We start from the raw sequence: 19,454 nt of genomic DNA, 5'->3' as shown, positions 1-19,454 counted from the left end.
TTTTTCCAATATATCATATGCAGTCATGTTACACATGTGTTATGAAAGTAGGAAAAATTGTCCAGAAATTTTCAAAAGGCAACCTATGACCTAAGAAAATGAAATGAAAACATATTTTTTTTCAAACCCACAGTTCCAAAATAAGAAATTCCTCTTCTATAGAAAGGGTCCATGGTCTTGAATCTCACACCTCCAAGCACTGGAGTGATAAAAATAGAAGACTTTTCACTGATTTGCACACCTGCAAGGAATGAAAAGCAGTGTTATGGGAAATATGTCATTTGATCAAGAATTTCAGAAGAACAAATAGCTTAGATTTTGTTTGCACATGTGCAAATGCATATACACAAAATTATATTCTTGTTCTACATTGAAAAGGAGATGTGGGTGCTAGCAGGCTACAGAATATTCTTTATTAGGTTATATAATTCATTAAGCTGAATAATGTAATTAGCACGAAAATATTTGAATCAGAAGCAGGAGAGAACACTCAATGTCCTTCCTCCTATCATTCTAGTGATTTCTGGCTTGAAACTCTTATGATGGAGAATACCATAGAAATTTCAAAAATAAGGCTTTCACTTCCAAAATCATTATTAGACTGCAAGGTAACTGTTTTCACACTTTTTCCAGATTTAAAAAAAAAATCTGATAGCAAAGTAAGTAGAAATTCGTTGTGATATCAAAAAAGCATGACATAAACAGAGGCAAGCATATGTAAGCTACAATATAAAAGTGTCAAACATCCATTATTTAAAGGCCATTATAATATTGATCAAATAGATTTACACGAAGAAGTTTATAAATAATATTATCTCAATTGTTTTTAGGAGAAGGCAATGGCACCCACTCCAGTACTCTTGCCTGGAAAATCCCATGGACGGAGGAGCCTGGTGGGCTACAGTCCATGGGGTAGCTAAGAGTTGTACACGACTGAACAACTTCACTTTCACTTTTCACTCTCATGCATTGGAGAAGGAAATGGCAACCCACTCCAGTGTTCTTGCCTGGAGAATCCCAGGGACAGGGGAGTCTGGAAGGCTGCCGTCTATGGGGTCACATAGAGTCGGACACGACTGAAACGACTTAGCAGCAGCAGCAGGAGCAATCATTTTTAAATAAGAAATAGTAACTGAATCTGGTTTTATTACCTCAAATTAAATCTCACATTCCTCTTTTTCTGTTTCATTTTTAAAATAAATATTTATTGTACACTCACTATGTGCAGATTTTTCACTAATAATTTTTGCCTTTGCAAATGTATCCAGTTGTATTAAATTGGAAGTTGGCAAAATTCTGTAAAGGATCTGATAGTTATTATTCTAAGCCCATGATACACAAGCCCCTGTCACAGCTACTCAACTTTGTTGTCACTCTTATGCAAGGTGAGTAAATATGGTTGTATTCCAATATAACTTTATTTATATAAACAGGCAAAGAGCTAGATTTGACCTACCAGATGTAGATTGTGAAATATGCATTAAATAAAAAACTAGGCCCTGGCAGTTGATTATCACACAAAATTATAAAGAGATACCTAATTTTTTCACCTGTCAAGCCCCTCTGTCTCATTGATGCAGGCACAGATCAGATATAAACATAGAGCATTTACTTAATAATTTTAAGTATTGTTAGGAAAATCTTATTCAAAACCAAAGCTCAAGTTGACCTATTGACAATGTACTCCACATGCTGAACAATTATTGATCTGTATTTCGTGAACATTGTTAACTCAGTAAATATCTCTCAGGAAGCTGCATATAGCCCCAGATTGCCCATAAACCACGAGCATTACCTGTTCCAATTTCCGTAACAGTTGTGGTGATATAAAATGACATGAAGAGTCCAGAACGGTAGAGTTGGAAGACTTTTGTATTTATAATTTGAGAAACACAACCATTTTTCAACTGAAAAAGAAGAGAAAGTATAATGAAAAGTTTAGGGATTTAAAAGTCTCTAAAAAAATATGGAGTTTCAGCACAGATATATAACTCCCTCAATTGCTCCATGGCTCCATCTCACAAACTTGGTGAAATGACCGAGAATTACAAAACAAAGAGGAGGAGGTTGGGGGGAGTTTCATCAGCAATGAAAACAAAGTGGAAGTAATGCATATTTTACAGATTTCAGGGATATTCTCCTGGAGACACTGATGGGAACAAGCTTAAGAATGAAAAATGGAACTGAATAATATTTTAGGATTGAGAAATTAAAATCTCCTTAATACTTGAGAAGTATTAAGAACAGATGGAGTAGAAGGACTCTTCAAGTATGTGACACCAAAACACTTCAAGGTAAGTTGTTCATATAAAAAAGGAAAAATCTGGTGTATGTATACAATGAAATATTACTCAGCCACAAAAAAGAAAAAAATAATGCCACATTCAGCAACATGGATGGGCCAGGAGATTATCATACTAAGTGACAAAAGTTAGAAAAAAAGATGAATATATGATTTCACTTATATGTGGAATCTAAAAAAAAAGAATACAAATGAACTTATTTATGAAACAGAAACAGACTCACAAACATAGAAAACAAACTTGTGATTATTAAAGGGGATGAGGGGAGGGATAAATGAGAGGTTTGGGATTACAATATACACAATACTTATATACAGATAGTTAACCAACAAGGACCTTCTGCATAGTGTAGGGAGCTATACTCAGTATGTTGTAATAACCTATGAGGGAAAAGACTGTACAAGAAGAATACAAAAGAAATAATACATGTATGTATATATATGTGTGCAAGTGAATCACTTTGCTGTACATATGAAATTAACATGACATGGTAAATCAACTATATTTCAATAAAGATTTTTAAAATTGCTACCAATGTAAAATGAAATGAAAGAAAAATCTGTAGATAATCTTTCAGCAATGATATGAGTAATTAGGGAGATATAGATTTAATTCTATTTTAAAATATAGTGTTTATTAATTTCAAATGTAAAACATTAGGGGGATATAGCAATTCATTGATCCTCAGAACCATGATATGAACAAGTCACTATTATCATCTCCTTTATATGGATAAATGAAAGAAGCCCAGGTTGTCTATATAATCTGCCCAAGGTCACACAGTTGGGAGGTGGTGGAGCTAACTAGGCATTCTGATTCCAGAATATGTGGTGCTCTGAACTATTAGTTATAAAATCAACAATAAAAAAGGTCAAGTTTGTCTGTTTAAAATACAAATTAAAAAGAAATAATAAAGAGTAATCAGAAGAACCTTAATTGCTTTGAAATTAAGAGGAATAATTTTTCAGTCATCTCTGAGTCAAAGAGACCACGTGAAGTAAATCAATAATAATCTAGATGTTGCCATTGTCAAGGGACAAATGCTTTACACCAAAATCTTTGCTGTTATGTTGTGATTAAGAGAAAATGTAAAAACAGTGAATGTGTTGGGTTTTTTTTTTAACAAGAAGCAACTAACATTTTTTGAACTAATAAAATAAACTAAAATTTTAAGGAAAAAAGTAACATGAAAATGAAAATAAATTATGCAGAAACAGAAAGTAATATTAGGAAAAAAGTGAAAGCAGAAGTAAAAGACTGGCAAAATAGATGAACATTTTTATGAGATGATTTAGGAGGGCAAAATTGTACAAGAGGCAGATACACAGATGAAAATCCATCTGGAAGAAAAGAAAATTATTTTAAAACTTAATAAAAATTATATGCTGATTAGATAAATTTTTAAAATTGTGTAATAGATAGCTACATGTACAATACAATGGCAGGTAAGATCTTTTTCTAAGGCTGAGAGCCCATAAACATTAGGAGCGCTGGTATTTCAAAAATACCACAAAGTCAATATTTAAATAAAAACTTGAAAAAATTTGGCTTACAGACTAGAGGGTACTTTTTTTTTTTGGCTGCATTGGATCTTTCTTGCGGCACGGAGGTTCTTTGTTGCTATGTGCAGGTTTTTTCTAGTTCTAGCAAGAGGGTTAGAGGGCAACATAAAACAGGAAAGTTTCCATTTCACAGCAACAGGAAAAACAGGTCTAATTAAGAGTTCTCAAACAAGAAGTCCAAACTGATAACGAAAATATGAAAATATGCTCTAACTCATGGGTTATTGCTGTTGTTGATTAGTATCTAAGTCATGTCTGACTCTCTTGTCTATAGCCCACCAGGCTCCTCTGTCCACGGGATTTTCCAGGCAAGAATACTGGAGTGGGTTGCCATTTCCTTCTCCAGGGATCTTCCTGCCCAGGGATGGAACCCACATCTGAATTAGCAGGTTGGTTCTTAACCACTGAGCCACCAGGGAAGCCCAGAACTCACTAGTAAAGCAGGTTAAAACAAACTAAATTTTTGTCTACCAAAATGGTAAAACATTTTAAATTCATATATTGCTGGCAGTAGTATTTTTAAAAAATGAAATCTATATATGATTATATCTATCCACCTATTTATCTAATTTGACTCAGGAAATCTGCTCCAAGACATCTATTTCAAATAAATAAAACTTCTCATACATGAAAATGGTTTTAGCAGATTATTTATTGTTGCATTTTTCACACTGGGGAAAAATAAAACACTAGCTGAATGAAACCCCCATCACTTGGGTAAAATGGCTGACAAAATTATATTATAACCACACCATAGAATAATGTTCTCTCATGTGAAAGAATTCCATTCAGTCTTTTTAAGTCTGCAATCCCTACCTAACATATAGATTTCTGTCTGTATTAACCAAATATCGATATTAACCAAAAAGCCTTTAGGTAATTTTCTGTTGATCAAATTCAGTGAGATTAGGACAATCAGAATTAAAATACAAACTGTATGGTGTAAACACATTTCACTTTTGAAGTCTAAAGGTGATCCTCAAAGAGATGGCCAGGATTATTAATGTTATGATGCTATAGACTGAAAAAGCAAATGGTGGCTTCAGAAGTGAACTTCAAATTTAAGGTAATAAAATAGATACTCTGAATTGCAGCTATTTGCAAGTGAACTTTTTTCAAAAAGACAATTCTAGGTGGCATGGTGAGTGCCATCAGGGATTCATTTATGTAAAAGATAGATTATGGTACTTCAAAGGATGATCAGAGAGGTCACCTAAACACTATAAACAAAAAAGGCAATAAGAACTTTCAAATTCTAAAACTTCTATGAATATATAGGTGAAGAGCAATGAACTTGGCTTAGAGAATGAATTATACCTTGAATTTTCTTCTCATTCTTCACCTCACCTATGTACAACTTCAATTATCCACAACAGGAAAATAGTGTTGTTCAGTCTGTTTTATAAATGGAATCAAAGAAAGAATAATATTGAAAATGAACAAGAATTCATTTTTTTGGAGTAAAGATCATGATCTGTACCTGTGCAACAAACTGTTCACATATTTCATTCTTGTCTTTCTCACAAGCTCCAGAGGAAAAAAATTCCCTGCACACCTGGACGTGGACTTTCCCATGTACAGGTTGGCCAAAGGTATACCTAGGAGGAGAAGATATACTGGTAATATGAACAATACCATGGTCATATTTCATGGTCTTTTATTCATAAGTTATATGTGAAATCTCTAAATTATGTATACCCAACAACCAAATTCAATTAGGAAGCTCATCTATTTGCATTCTCTTCTCCACTGAATTTAAATTAGACAGATTCAGTTTTTTTTTTTTTTTAAATCAAATTTAAAGTAATGTAAAATTCAAAATCTCAGTGACTTGGACCTAATGATCAAATTGAGTTTCAAAAGTTATATTTTAATCTGATAAAAATATTTTAAAAATTGCTTGCAACACTTGCTTTCTCTAGCACAAAAGATATATATATATAAATAAAACAAATTACTCAGGATCATGAGTACTTCTTGATTAACATTTTAAATAACACTTCTCATTTTTCACTCAATAAATATAAAAGGATTGGCATATACTGGATATGCTTTGACCAAAAGTATAATGTCTTTTGGGGTGCGTGTGTGCTTAGTCGCTCAGTCATGTCCGACTCTTTGCGACCACAGGGACTTCAGCCTGCCAGGCTCCTCTGTCCATGGGGATTCTCCAGGCAGGAATCTCCAGGAGTGGGTTGCCATGCCCTCCTCCATGGGGTCTTCCCAATCCAGAGATCGAACCCAGGTCTCCCGCACTGCAGGTGGGTTCTTTACTGTCTGAGCCACTAGGGAAGTCTGTCTTTTGGGGTGGGATTAAATAAATATTTCATTTTCTCCCCAAACACACAAAAGACTATAATACAAGGTTTCTAAAGATTCAAAGGCAAATACATTAATTGTTTGAGCTTTTGGCTTATTTAAGGATCTCTTCTACTAGCATTTAGAAAAACAAATCTAAAATCAGTATACAGTAAAATTGAATATTATTAAATGTATGATTATATTTTTTCTAATAGTTGGACATTGGTGTTTACATATATCATTTATTTTTTCCAGTGATTCTGAGATGTAAGTATGTTATCTCATTTTATGGATTAGTAAATTGAGATTGAGTATCTCTCTTTTTCACATTGTAACTGATGGAATTAAAATTCAAACTCAGATATTTCTCAGGCCACAATCCATGTTTTTTCTCTTCCACTAATCTATTTAAAAATTCTTAATGCTTCTGGTATTTTGACTCAATCCAACTCACTATAATCTGTCAACTCTATCAATTACAAGTAAAATAGAGTCAAGACTCTAATCAGGTCACAAATGTTATACCCCAGCATATATTATTTACGTCTTCTTATTGTCTTTTATTTATCAAATAAAACTCATCACATTATCACCTACAAGTTGACATATACCCACAAGATATGTGGGTTTTAAGTTTTCATACAGGTCAGAATAAACATTCTCCTTTTATAATCTGAAAAGTTTTTGGCAAATACTAATGCGGTTTATTAAAATACTTTTGCCTGTGGGCGATTTTCTTCCTTCTTAAAAGCTTAATTCATCCCTGAGGTGGTTTGCTAAAATAATCTAATTTGTTGTTGTTTCCTCTGGCTGTTCCAAGCTAAGTCCCAGGGAATGGTTAAGAAACAACGATGCAGTATTGTGCAATCTAATTGTTGGCAACTCAGTCACTGATGTTATTTTCTGGACACACTGATTCATTCATCATGTTCTCTTAGCCTGCACAGAAATAACCATGGAGCAAGCAGAGCTCTGCTCTCAACTCTCTAGTCCTGTTGCAAGATTTGATTATTGCTGATACTGACACACTGTTTAATGTCAGATCTGAGTATAATATAACATTAAGGAAGTTTTAATAAATTCTAATTCCATATCAGCATTTCAATAAATCCCAACTCCTTATCAATCAATAAATAAATCCCAATTCCATATCAACATTTAGCTTTTAGGAAGTCTTTGGAAGGTGATACTTGATAAATATTTTGACTAACCTGATAAAGTGCATTGTAGTTATTCAACATACCATTCAGCAGATAAATTATAGATGTTAATCCCACTGACAAGTCTAGTTTTCTGTAGGATTTTTCTAGTGAAATCAGTTTAGGATCCTTATATTGATTATCCCATTATGTTTAATACAGATAATCTATAATCTCTCATACATTACATTTACAAAACTTTGGCACATGATCAGCTATTCTTCACTGATACTCAGAAAAATATTTATGATTCTTTTTCTAGAGTCCAAAGAACATTTGTTTTTAAAGGTTAGAAACTGTTTCTAAGATTCTTTATGGTATCCTCAGCAAAATCCCCATGTTTCTACCAGGCTGCCCTTTACCAATGTATCTTTAATATACTACTGAAAATATTCAAAGGCAAGTAATTTTCATGTCATTAGTTAAATAAACAATGTTTAACAAATAGGGCAAATATTAACATTTTCGGTTGTTTATATAAAGTACAATAGAGGTCTTGGTTAGGAGAGAAATGAACTTAGATAGCCTAGGTCTAAATTGTAGTTTTGCCATCAAAAAACCCCATTAATGTTGATAAGTTATTTCAATTCTCTGTCTCATTATCTTTCTTTGTAAAATCAAGTTGATAATAGCTCCTTTCTCACAGTGACATGGTGAGAAAGTTAACAAATGTAATGCTTAGCTCATTCATTGCATTCAATAAATATTAGCTCTTTTTTTTTTTTTACTATAATTAGAAATTTGAGGAAAGGCATTGCAGCTTTAAAAAAGATAAAAGACATTAGAAATGATACCCTCAAAAGAAAATAACAATTTCTGAAATCACATAGGAATTCCTTTTTTACATCAAGTGGATTCAAATTAGTTAAAATTAAATTGATAAAATGCCTTTTTCTCCACTATGACGTTTTCAATATTTCTTTCTTTTCTTTTTCTTTTTTTAGTGAAAACATCCACTGATGATGAAGATTCAATAAGGCAGGTACTTTAGGCAAGCTGTTGGAACCATCCTTGGGCACAGCATACTTAGTGATCAGCATGGCAGTCAAAAGTCTAAAAGAATGTTACACACTTGTCATAGTAATGTTACACTTTTGTTGTAGTAGATCCAATTCTGGAAATTTTTCTTAAGTAAATAATTTTTAATTAAAATGTTGCATTTTATACACAAAGACATTACTATAACTTTGTCACTGGGAAAGCAAAATCAAACAGGCTGCGTGTCATATAATAAAAGAGTGGTTAGATAAATTTGATATAGCCAGATTGAGATATGTTTATGCAGTGAGGAATTGAAATACATGAAAAGACTGGCATTATATAGAGACAGGTTTTCTTAACTGGAGTAGGTAAAAAAGTATAATTGTTGAAAGTACTCATAAAAGACCAGAGAAAAATAAAGTGTTAATGGCAGTTAGTGTGATTAATTTTAGGTAATTTTGCACATTTTTCAATGTTTTTCAAATATTCTATAGTGACAATCCATTACTTCTTTAATAATTTTAATATAAGCAGATACATAAGTTTACATGGTTAACCTCATTTTTTGTTTCCTCTAAGCCTTGTATTGACAGGTGGAGTTAAATCTCTTGAATACTTACTTAGCGCATGTGCTGACTTGGAATTCATCATCTGAAATAGTTATTGCTTGTGGTGCACTGACTTTAACTTCAAACTTGGGCAACACTGGAAACAAAGAGAAATATAATGTTACTTCAGCTCTCACACACTACTGAGCAAAAATGATTACAACCATGTAAATGTGTTTCCACACATGACATTTTTCTATGTATGTTTCTGCGTAGATCACGGTTCAACTTTTCCAAATTCCATCAGTGGGTGATGGTGTTTCATTAATTAATCATTCCCCTTTCCTTTCTCTGCCCTATTCTTGGAGCTTCACATTTTGTTTGCTGTAGTCCTTTAGATCCTTTCTAGACGGTTGTCTGGATTCTAAAAAAAAATGGGATATTTCCTCAGGAGAAAACGAAGGGATCAGAATAAGGATACGGCAATAAATGACGAGCAAGAAAGCAGAGACAGTAAAACATAGAAGGCCAAGAAAAGAAAATGACAGAAAACCAAATCAAACTTCTGTAATTTGTCTAATTCTAACATAGAAGTTATTTTGTTTAACAGTTCTTTGGACACCTCAATTATATAAGACAACAATCATAATTAGCAATCGATTACCATTTCTATTAACGGTAAATTGGTGTGTCAATGTCTTTCCTGATTTTTCTTTCACGACAATAGAGTAATCTCCAAACACTGGTTCTAAAATCAATTGGAATGAGAGTTCGGTAATATTTTGAGAAGAGGTCACATTTTGCCATTGAAAAATCCTATTGTCTTGAGGATCCTAGAAAATAAAGAAGAAATAAAAGCAGAGGATGTATGAGAGTATTATCCTTTTCTTTTTAATTTGTGATCCTTTATGTAGTTGGGGCTTCCCTGGTGGCTCAGAGGGTTAAGAATCTGCCTGCAGTGCGGGAGACCTGAGTTTGATCCTTGGGTTGGGAAGATCCCCTGGAGGAGGGCATGGCAACCCACTCCAGCATTCTTGCCCGGAGAATCCCATGGACAGAGGAGCCTGGCGGGCTGAAATCCATGAGGTCACAAAGAGTCAGACATGACTGAGCGACTAAGCATAACACAGTAAGGTGATACTAGTAGTAAAGGATCTGCCTGTCAATACAGGAGATGCAGAAGACATGGGTTCGATCCCTGGGGCAGGAAGATCCCCTGGAATAGGAATTGGCAACTTGCTCCAGTATTCTTGTCTGGAATATTACACTGACGGAAGAGCCTGGTGAGCTACAGTCTATGGGGATACAAAGGGTCAGACATGACCAAGTGACTGAACACATGTAGTTCAGGGAAGTAAAGAAAGTTCTATCATTTTATTGCACTCGTATCACAAATTGTGAGAACAATTACACACTGTTAAATGGAAGCCCCACAATAAGAAAGCATCCTTCAAGCCACGCTTCCTCCATCATTTGCTTTCAGCAGCTTATGTGAGCCTGCTTCAATAAATGTATTGATATTATCCAGCCATAATTAAAGAAATCTGGATAAAAAGATCTCTACAAAGGCACAGAAACATTACTCACTGCTCTTTTTTTTGTTTGTTTTGCTTTCCTCCACAGTAAAATCTAGAAAGTTAAATTAATTTTGTAGACTTCTATTCAGTAAGGACTACTCATGTGATTGAGTGTTGGCTGATAACACATAAATAGAAGTCACTGGGTAGAAAAGAATCAAACTAGATGCCACTGAAATTAAAGCAAGATATTGAGGATGACATAGAGGTTAAATAGAAGTCTATTCAGCAGCTTCAGCTGCATGCAACAAATTGTGGGAAACTCTCTTTCATTTTTATTCTATTATAAATATTTTCTAATTTTCCTTGCTATGACTTCTTAGATACACCCGTCATTTAAAAGTGGGCATTTAATTTTCAAATACATAGGATTTTAAAAGTGTTTTTGATATTAATTTCTCATTTAAATGCTTTCTTCTCTGCAAACACCTTCTGTGTTTTATCAGTCTTCTAACTTTATTGAGGCTTTCAATGGCTAAGTCAAAGATCTCTCTTGGTAAGTGTCACATTGCACTCGAAAATATATGGGTTATTTTCAAATATCTTTTGATGTTGATTTCTAACATCATTCCACAGTGATAAGGAAACAGACTCTGTATGATTTCAATTCCTTTAGATCATGAAATTTTTGCACCTTGTTCTACATCCTTGGATATGTTTCAGTGTCCCTAGTTTATAGTCTATGAGAACTTGAACAGAGTGTGTATCCTACTGTTGTGTCAAAACTGCATAAATCTTAACTATGTTGAATTGGTTCATGGTTCTTTTCAGGTCTACTATAACCTTCTACTTTTCTGTATATTCATTTTATTAATTTTGAGAGTTTGATATTGATACTCCAACTAAAAATCTTAATTTGTCTTCTTAAAAAATAATTGGAGCATATAGTGAAACTATATGTAACTTTGTTCTGTATTTTCCAAGTCTCCTGTAAATGTGTTATCATACTTTTAAATTTTTAAGAAAAAAAGAAAGAAAGAAAAAAAAAAAGAGTAAATAGAATAAGCCTTAGTAACATTGTGCTATTACTGCCCTAACCTTGAACATACTACACTCGGGTGTAGTAGTTTCTGAAAACAATAAATCTTTTACTCATCTAGAGTGATGTTACTTAAGTTTTCTGTTGCTTTCCATGGAACACAACATTATCTGCATGAAATGTTTAAATGTGGAGATAATATTATTTACAGGTTACTAGTAATGCAGAAAACATGAAAATGGTCAACCTTATATTTATTTATCCCACTAGAAGGACAAGTTGTGATCCATATAACAAAGTCAAAATCATTTAAATTATAGACTATATTTATATACATGATCATTAATGATGAACTAGATCTCAATGTATTAACCTTTAGAACTAATTAGCCATGGGACCTATTATATATAGGGATTAAAATACATACTGTTGGTGTTGATTGATACATACATGGAGTTGATTGATACAAGCTACTTACTGACAGGCATGCAATTTCAATTTAATTTGAAAGCCACATTACACCACACTAGAGATTTGAATGGTAGAAGGAGCTGCAAACTTTTATGAAAGTGTAGTCCATTTTAAAAAATCACCTTCTGTGTACTCCTACATTTTTAGGTGTTTATGATTTCTATTTTCTTAAAACAAAATGACTGTCTGAGGAGGCCTTACCAATAGCTGTGAAAAGAAGAGAAGCGAAAAGCAAAGGAGAAAAGGAAAGATATATCCATTTGAATGCAGAGTTCCAAAGAATACCCAGGAGAGATAAGAAAGCCTTTCTCAGTGATCAGTGCAAAGAAATAGAGGAAAACAATAGAATGGGAAAGACTAGAGATCTCCTCAAGAAAATTAGAGATACCAAGGGAACATTTCATGCAAAGATGGGCTCAATAAAGGACAGGAATGGTAGGGATGTAACAGAAGCAGAAGATACTAAGAAGAGGTGGCAAGAATATTCAGAAGAACTGTACAAAAAAGATCTTCACGACCCAGATAATCATGATGGTGTGATCACTCACCTAGAACCAGACATCCTGGAATGTGAAGTCAAGTGGCCCTAGGAAGCATCACTATGAACAAAGCTAGTGGAAATGATGGAATTCCAGTTGAGCTATTTCAAATCCTGAAAGATGACACTGTGAAACTGCTGCACTTAGTAAGCCAACAAATTTGGAAAACTCAGCAGTGGCCACAGGACTGGAAAAAGTCAGTTTTCATTCCAATCCCAAAGAAAGGCAATGCCAAAGAGTGTTCAAACTACTGCACAATTGCACTCATCTCACACGCTAGTAAAGTAACACTCAAAATTCTCCAAGCCAGGTTTCATCAATGTATGAACTGTGAACTTCCAGATGTTCAAGTTGATTTTAGAAAAGGCAGAAGAACCAGAAATCAAATTGCCAACATCCACTGGATCTTTGAAAAAACAAGAGAATTCCAGAAAAACATTTATTTCTGCTTTATTGACTATACAAAAGCCTTTGACTCTGTGGATCACAATAAAGTGTGGAAAATTCTTCAAGAGACAGGAATACCAGACCACCTGACCTGCATCTTGAGAAATCTGTATACAGGTCAGGAAGAAACAGTTAGAACTGGACATGGAACAACAGACTGGTTCCAAACAGGGAAAGGAGTACGTCAAGGCTGTATATTGTCACCCTGTTTATTTAACTTATATGCAGAATACATCATGAGAAACGCTGGGCTGGATGAAGCACAAGCTGGAATCAAGATTGTTGGGAGAAATATCAATAACCTCAGATATGCAGATGACACCACCCTTATGGAAGAAAGTGAAGAAGAACTAAACAGCGTCTGGTGAAAGTGAAAGAGGAGAGTGAAAAAGTTGGCTTAAAGCTCAACATTCAGAAAACAAACATCATGGCATCCGGTCCCATCACTTCATGGCAAATAGATGGAGAAGCAGTGGAAACAGTGGCTGACTTTATTTTTCTGGGCTCCAAAATCACTGCAGATGGTGACTGCAGCCATGAAATTAAGAGATGCTTAACCCTTGGAAGGAAAGTTATGACCAACCTAGACAGCATATTAAAAAGCAGAGACATTACTTTGCCAACAAAGGTCCGTCTAGTCAAGGCTATGGTTTTTCCAGTGGTCATGTATGGATGTGAGAGTTGGACTATAAAGAAAGCTGAGCGCCAAAGAATTGATGCTTTTGAACTGTGGTGTTGGAGAGGACTCTTGAGAGCCCCTTGGACTGCAAGGAGATCCAACCAGTCCATCCTAAAGGAGATCAGTCCTGGGTGTTCATTGGAAGAACTGATGCTGAAGCTGAAACTCCAATACTTTGTCTACCTGATGTGAAGAGCTGACTCATTTGAAAAGACCCTGATGCTGGGAAAGATTGAGGGCAGGAGGAGAAGGGGATGACAGTGGATGAGATGGTTGGATGGCATCACCAAATTGAAGGACATGGGTTTTGGTGGATTCTGGGAGTTGGTGATGGACAGGTAGGCCTGGCGTGCTGAGGTTCATGGGTCGCAAAGAGTCAGACTCGACTGAGGGACTGAACTGAACTGAAAACAAAATGTGGCTAAATTAAAACTGAGAAGAGCCAGCAGCCAAAATAAAAAATTTGAAACATAAATCTCCCTTAGAAAGAGCCTGTGTGTGTTGTATGTTCATTTGCTTCAGTTGTGTCTGACTCTTTGTGACTCTTTGTGACTCTGTAGTCTGTAGCCCTCCAGGCTTCTCTGTCCACGGGATTCCCCAGGCAAGAATACTGAAGTGGGTTGCAATGTCTTTCTCCAGGAGATCTTCCCAACCCAGGGATCGAACTGGTGTCTTTTTAGTCTCCTGCCTTGCAGGCAGATTCTTTACCCCTGAGCCACCAGGGAAGCCCCTATAAAGAGCCTAATCCTATATTTTTCCATGAAGATCCACCATGGCCCCATTTGGCCCACAGCAGACACTAAAAGTGGCAGCCCTTTCTTTGGTTCTTCACATGATGCCTTACACTGTGTATGCATGTACAAATTTCTCTTCCCCCATATTTCAGTTATCTTAATTTCTCACTGTGTGTAGTGAAAACTACACACATATTGCTATTTATCTAAACATTTAAAATGATGGATTTGAAAAAGATCTCTTACCTGAAGTGTGATCAAGGGATACTGAAAGAAGAAAGAAAAGAAAGAAAAATGCAAGTTAATATTAAAATAGTTCATTTGGGGGCCAGATATTGCATTATAGAGATTATCTGACTTAAATGTTGACTTAGTCCCCCCTGTTCCAGATGGCACAGTTTCTAGAGCCAAAGATGCCAGGAAAACTCTGAATTTGAAACAGACTCAAACATTCCTCTGGGAAGTGAAAAGCAAGTTCTATGTAAGTCACTTTTTCTACTAGGATGTAAAGACCTAGAGAAGTAAAAATCAATTCACTGTATTGGAAAGCTTTTTTGTTTATTATTGAGGTTTATCTTTGAAATTATACTTATATGTATCTCCATAGTTATGGAAAATTTCCCAATGATACCTTATAGAGTAAAGGAGTAATTTGTTTAGATTTCATTGTGTGTTTGAAATGACTGGACTCACCACATCGTTGATAGGAAGGAACTTAGTATCCAGTGTCACGATGCGAAGTTTAACTAAAGGAGGAAGAGGGGACAATAATATTTTCTTATTATTTATTAATCATTAATTTTCTCATAGCTATTGATAAGAATTATTATTCTTGTTATTTTCCTTCCCAGATGTGATTGCTTATAAATAGACAGTGAAATTAATTGCGTTGCTTTCATAGAACACTGCACTTCTTTCTCCTCTAGCTCTGATTTAACCCTTTGCGATTTGGGTTCCTTTTGGAAAGATTTTTTATTGCACATTTATAATTCCTCTGTTGATCATGACCTGTGTTACCGAAGCTGGCACAAGCTGCTGCCACCACTAGAAACTTTCTACCATAACAGCCCATAGGGAAGTCTCAAAACTTGGTGGCAGAATTAATCATAGAAGGAAAAATGTGAAATATGTATGGTAAGAGTTACACGTGGACTTCCTATGTGGTGCTAGTGGTCAAAAAGCTGCCAACCAATGCAGGAGACACTAGAGACTTGGGTTTGACCCCTGGATCAGGAAGAGCCGCTGGAGGAGAAATGGCAACCCACTCCAGTACTCTTGCTTGGGAAATCCCATGGACAGAACAGCCTGGTGGGGTTGCAAAGTGTCCATGGGGTTGCAAAGTGTCAGATGCAACTGCCCACATGCACACACATACAGACACACGCACATGAGTTATACATAATTTTTATGGAAAAATATAATGTTGGCAAATATTGATTTTAGCAGAATTCCAGAAAAGCCATGTTAGCTATTTTTGCACCTATAACTGCCATCATAGTATTTTAATACATCCAGAAGAGAAAATATAATGTGGCAAAACAAAAAAACTCACTATGAGATAAATTCTGTTTTAGTTCTTTTACTTTTTTTTTAGTAAGTCATCTTTGTTCTCAGATGTTCAGTCATATCCAACTCTTTGCAACCCCATGGACTGTAGTCTGCTAGGCTCATAGAACAAAGTGTGTGGATGCTCTTATCCAGCTTCTAATTTTATAAATGAGAAAACTAAAGATCTCAAGGACCAGAATTGACTTGGCAGAAGTTGATAATTTATTCTCAGAGCCAAGACAAAAATCATATCCTTCTGAATCTTAGTTTGGTATTCTTTCTGCTATCTTCTACTTACAACAATAATGAAGAAGGGCTCTGCCTAAGCTATCAGATTTGTGATTTCTTTTTCTGATATGAATCATGATGATGATGATAATAAATGCCATTTAAAAATTACTTACTGTGTGCCAGGGACTATTTTGGGCTTCCCAGGTGGCACTAATGGTAAAGAACCCACCTGTCAGTGCAGGAGGCATAAGAGACGGAAGTTTGATCTCTGAGTCTGGAAGATTCCCCAGAGCAGGGCATGGCAACCCACTCCAGTATTCTTTCCTGGAGAATCCCATGGACAGAGGAGCCTGGTGGGCTACAGTCCAGAGCATCTTACAAAGTGGGACCTGACTGAAGCAACTTAGCATGCACGCACACAGAGAGACTATTTTACACTGGCTATCTTATTCTCGCAGTAAAAACGAGATACTTTTACTATTTCCATTCTATGGATGAAAAGAATTGAGTCAAAATAGAGATTTAATTAGTTTTTCCAGCTGGTAAATTATGAAGTAACACAACCCTAGCTTGCAGTCATTGTATTATGCAAGCCTGTCATGAGAATTTGTAAACAGTGAGATAGACACAAAACTGTAAGAAACAAAACACTCAATAATTAAAACTGAAGGGTACTGTTTCATAACTGACCTAGACAACTGGTCAAAATTCTAGAAATTCTTGATCTGAAGAGTTGAGACCAAATTAGAACTTGGATTTAAATTTAATAATGTGTTTGGATTGCTTAAAATTGGAAGAAAGAGTTTCTGAAATCAACAATAAGAAGGAAACATAAATATTGACTTACCATTCTCTCCAGATTTATAGATGGGTTTATCTGTCTGCACAAAGGTCACTGTCTCTTCTGAAGAGAGTGCTACAGATCTCCTCTCAAAGATTTTAAGAGTGTCTCCCTTAACCAACAGAGTCACAAAAGCCATCTGTTCAGAAGACTTGGGGGAAACCTATTTAACATAAACAGCAGAAAATTGGAAAATTATTCTTGGACATTTAGATGGTAAAGAATGCCTTAATTTGCTTCTGAGGCTGAGAGAGGCTTGTGAATCCATTATGTCTTAATGGGAGATTTATTGATCACTTGTTCCAATTTTTTTATTTAGCCCGAGGACAGTTTCCAGTAAAGTTATTCCTACGTCTTCTTATCTATTGTTTTCTATGTTCCCGAGTTCCAATCTCTCATTACTTTACCTAATTCTCTATCCTCATTTTTAAACAGTTCTCTATCTAAAAGCAGTTGTTTAGTCGCTAAGTTGTGTCTGACTCTTTTGCAACCCTATGGACTGTAGCCCACCAGGCTCCTTTGTCTGTTGGATTTCCCAGACAAAAATACTGGGTTGCTGTTTCCTTCTCCAGGGGATCTTCCTGACCCAGGGATCGAGCCCATGTCTCCTATATTGGCAGGCAGATTCTTTACTCCTGAACCACCAGGGAAACCCATCAGAAAACAGTTATATTGTCTTATTACCATTCCCTTCAAGAGAAAAGTTCAGTACTTCACAAGTTTTATTGTATATATAACTTGTCTTTTTATTTGCCTTTCAGAAATTCTCCAATTTTCCTTCTCAGATTCCACAACTTATCCAATCAAGTTTTATTATTTCTCTAAAACTAATCTTTTAAAGATTTATTTATTTTTTATTGAAGGATAATTGTTTTATAGAATTTTGCTGTTTTCTGTCAAATCTCTACATGTATCAGCCATAGGTATACATGTATCTCCCTCCCATCTCCCTCTCCATCCCACTGCTCTAGGTTGATACAGACCCCTGTTTGAGATTCCTGAGCCATACAGCAAATTTCTGTTGGCTATCTATTTTACATATGGCTATGTAAGTTTCCATGTTACTCTTTCCATACATCTCCTCCTCTCTCCCCATCCTCATGTCCTTTCTAACACACATATATGGAATCTAGAAAAATGGTACTGAAGAATTTATTTACAGGGCAGCAATGGAGAAACAGACATTAAACTCATTTTTTAGTAGTAATTCCATCTTCCCATCTGAAGTTCTGAAAAGTCAAATTTTGCACCTCACCTCAAAATTTGCACAAGCATAGAAGTTATCCTCTTCCACAGTCTGGTCAAAAATAGTGCTATTGGATCCATCATATTCTAAGACAACACTCAAGGACACAGATTCATTCAGGTTTAAAAGGTGGAGACAAGCTTGTTCTGTAGAATGACTTTGCATCACAGAGGGGACCCATAGGATATATTGCCTATGCAAACAAAGTAATCAACACTCTAAACAAGGGTAAGAGAAATGCAGAACATGCATAAAGCAATTTTAACTTATTGACATATTTCTGAAACACACACACTTTTCATGATATTACAATAAACTTGAGTATGCAGAAAGCTATCAAGAAAAAAAATTAAGTCATTTCCCTTCATACTCCTGTTTAAGATTTACAGGGTAAATCAGCACTCTGTCTCAGAAACTGAAATGGTAAAATACAATTGAATTTTAGCACAGCATATTTCATAAGGTCACTTTTCCAGTACTTTCATAAGAATAGCAATATAATATTCCTTACGAGTTCAAAGCCTCAGAAACAGTAAATTGAAGCAAAAAGGTACTCATAAAAATGATGGGCACCATTTTACCCCAGTACCAGAACAATTAAGACTTCAAGATAGTCTCCTCTTTCTCTCTGTCTTTATTAGAAGTCAGCTGTCTCAACTCTTTCCTTTCTTTTCTTCCTTCTACTCTGCATCTCTCTGTATACTGTTGCTTTTATATAGTCACATATGAAGGATCAATTGCTTTTTGGAGCAAATATAATGGGACTCTCCAATCACATTTAGATCTCCTCTCCCATTACTTTTCCGGGGAGTGGGGGTGTCACTTTACCTACAACTTCCTTCTTAAATTCACCAGATGCTGATCTGTTTTTGCAATCAGCAGTATGAGTTGAACAGGAAGAAAGAGGAAAACAAAGAAATCACTTGTGTGACACTTAGGATTCTATTAATTTAGTTCCTCACTCCCAGGGCTCACTGCAGTATCAAAAGCATTAACCCACAGGAATCAGCCCTTGGAAGAAAATACCTGTCCAAACAGCTATTAATAGTTTCAAATCCCCAAAGGTAAATATTCCAGGCTTCTGAGAGAAGAAACATTATCTGATATTGCCAAAATCCAGATGCAAATACATATCTCAACATAGGCTCATTTTACAGATAATTGAAACTCATTTTTCTATAATTTCATGATACGGAATACAACATTTAAAATGTTGATATGTGTGCGACATTTACTATAATTTTCTGTTGTTGCTGACTTTTGTTTTT

General features: G+C 35.2%; 1 protein-coding gene across 1 annotated transcript in view; it reads right to left on the bottom strand.

Moving 5' to 3' along the window:
• The window catches only part of LOC136159963 (ovostatin homolog 2-like), a 50,104-nt gene extending 31,328 nt beyond the window's left edge, over positions 1-18,776 (bottom strand). The window contains exons 1-10 of the mRNA XM_065922869.1: positions 18,698-18,776; positions 18,196-18,379; positions 16,947-17,103; positions 15,014-15,066; positions 14,567-14,587; positions 9,559-9,727; positions 8,967-9,051; positions 5,346-5,463; positions 1,796-1,907; positions 132-241 (exon numbers count right to left, since the gene is read on the bottom strand). Of these exons, the coding sequence (XP_065778941.1) occupies positions 132-241; positions 1,796-1,907; positions 5,346-5,463; positions 8,967-9,051; positions 9,559-9,727; positions 14,567-14,587; positions 15,014-15,066; positions 16,947-17,103; positions 18,196-18,379; positions 18,698-18,762 (1,074 nt within the window). The 5' untranslated portion in view covers positions 18,763-18,776. The remainder of the gene's footprint in view (positions 1-131; positions 242-1,795; positions 1,908-5,345; positions 5,464-8,966; positions 9,052-9,558; positions 9,728-14,566; positions 14,588-15,013; positions 15,067-16,946; positions 17,104-18,195; positions 18,380-18,697) is intronic.
• Positions 18,777-19,454: the final 678 nt, after the last annotated feature.

Source organism: Muntiacus reevesi, chromosome 1 (assembly GCF_963930625.1).
Source record: "Muntiacus reevesi chromosome 1, mMunRee1.1, whole genome shotgun sequence".
Taxonomy (NCBI): Eukaryota; Metazoa; Chordata; class Mammalia; order Artiodactyla; family Cervidae; genus Muntiacus; species Muntiacus reevesi.
This window is presented reverse-complemented; position numbering and strand designations above follow the sequence as displayed.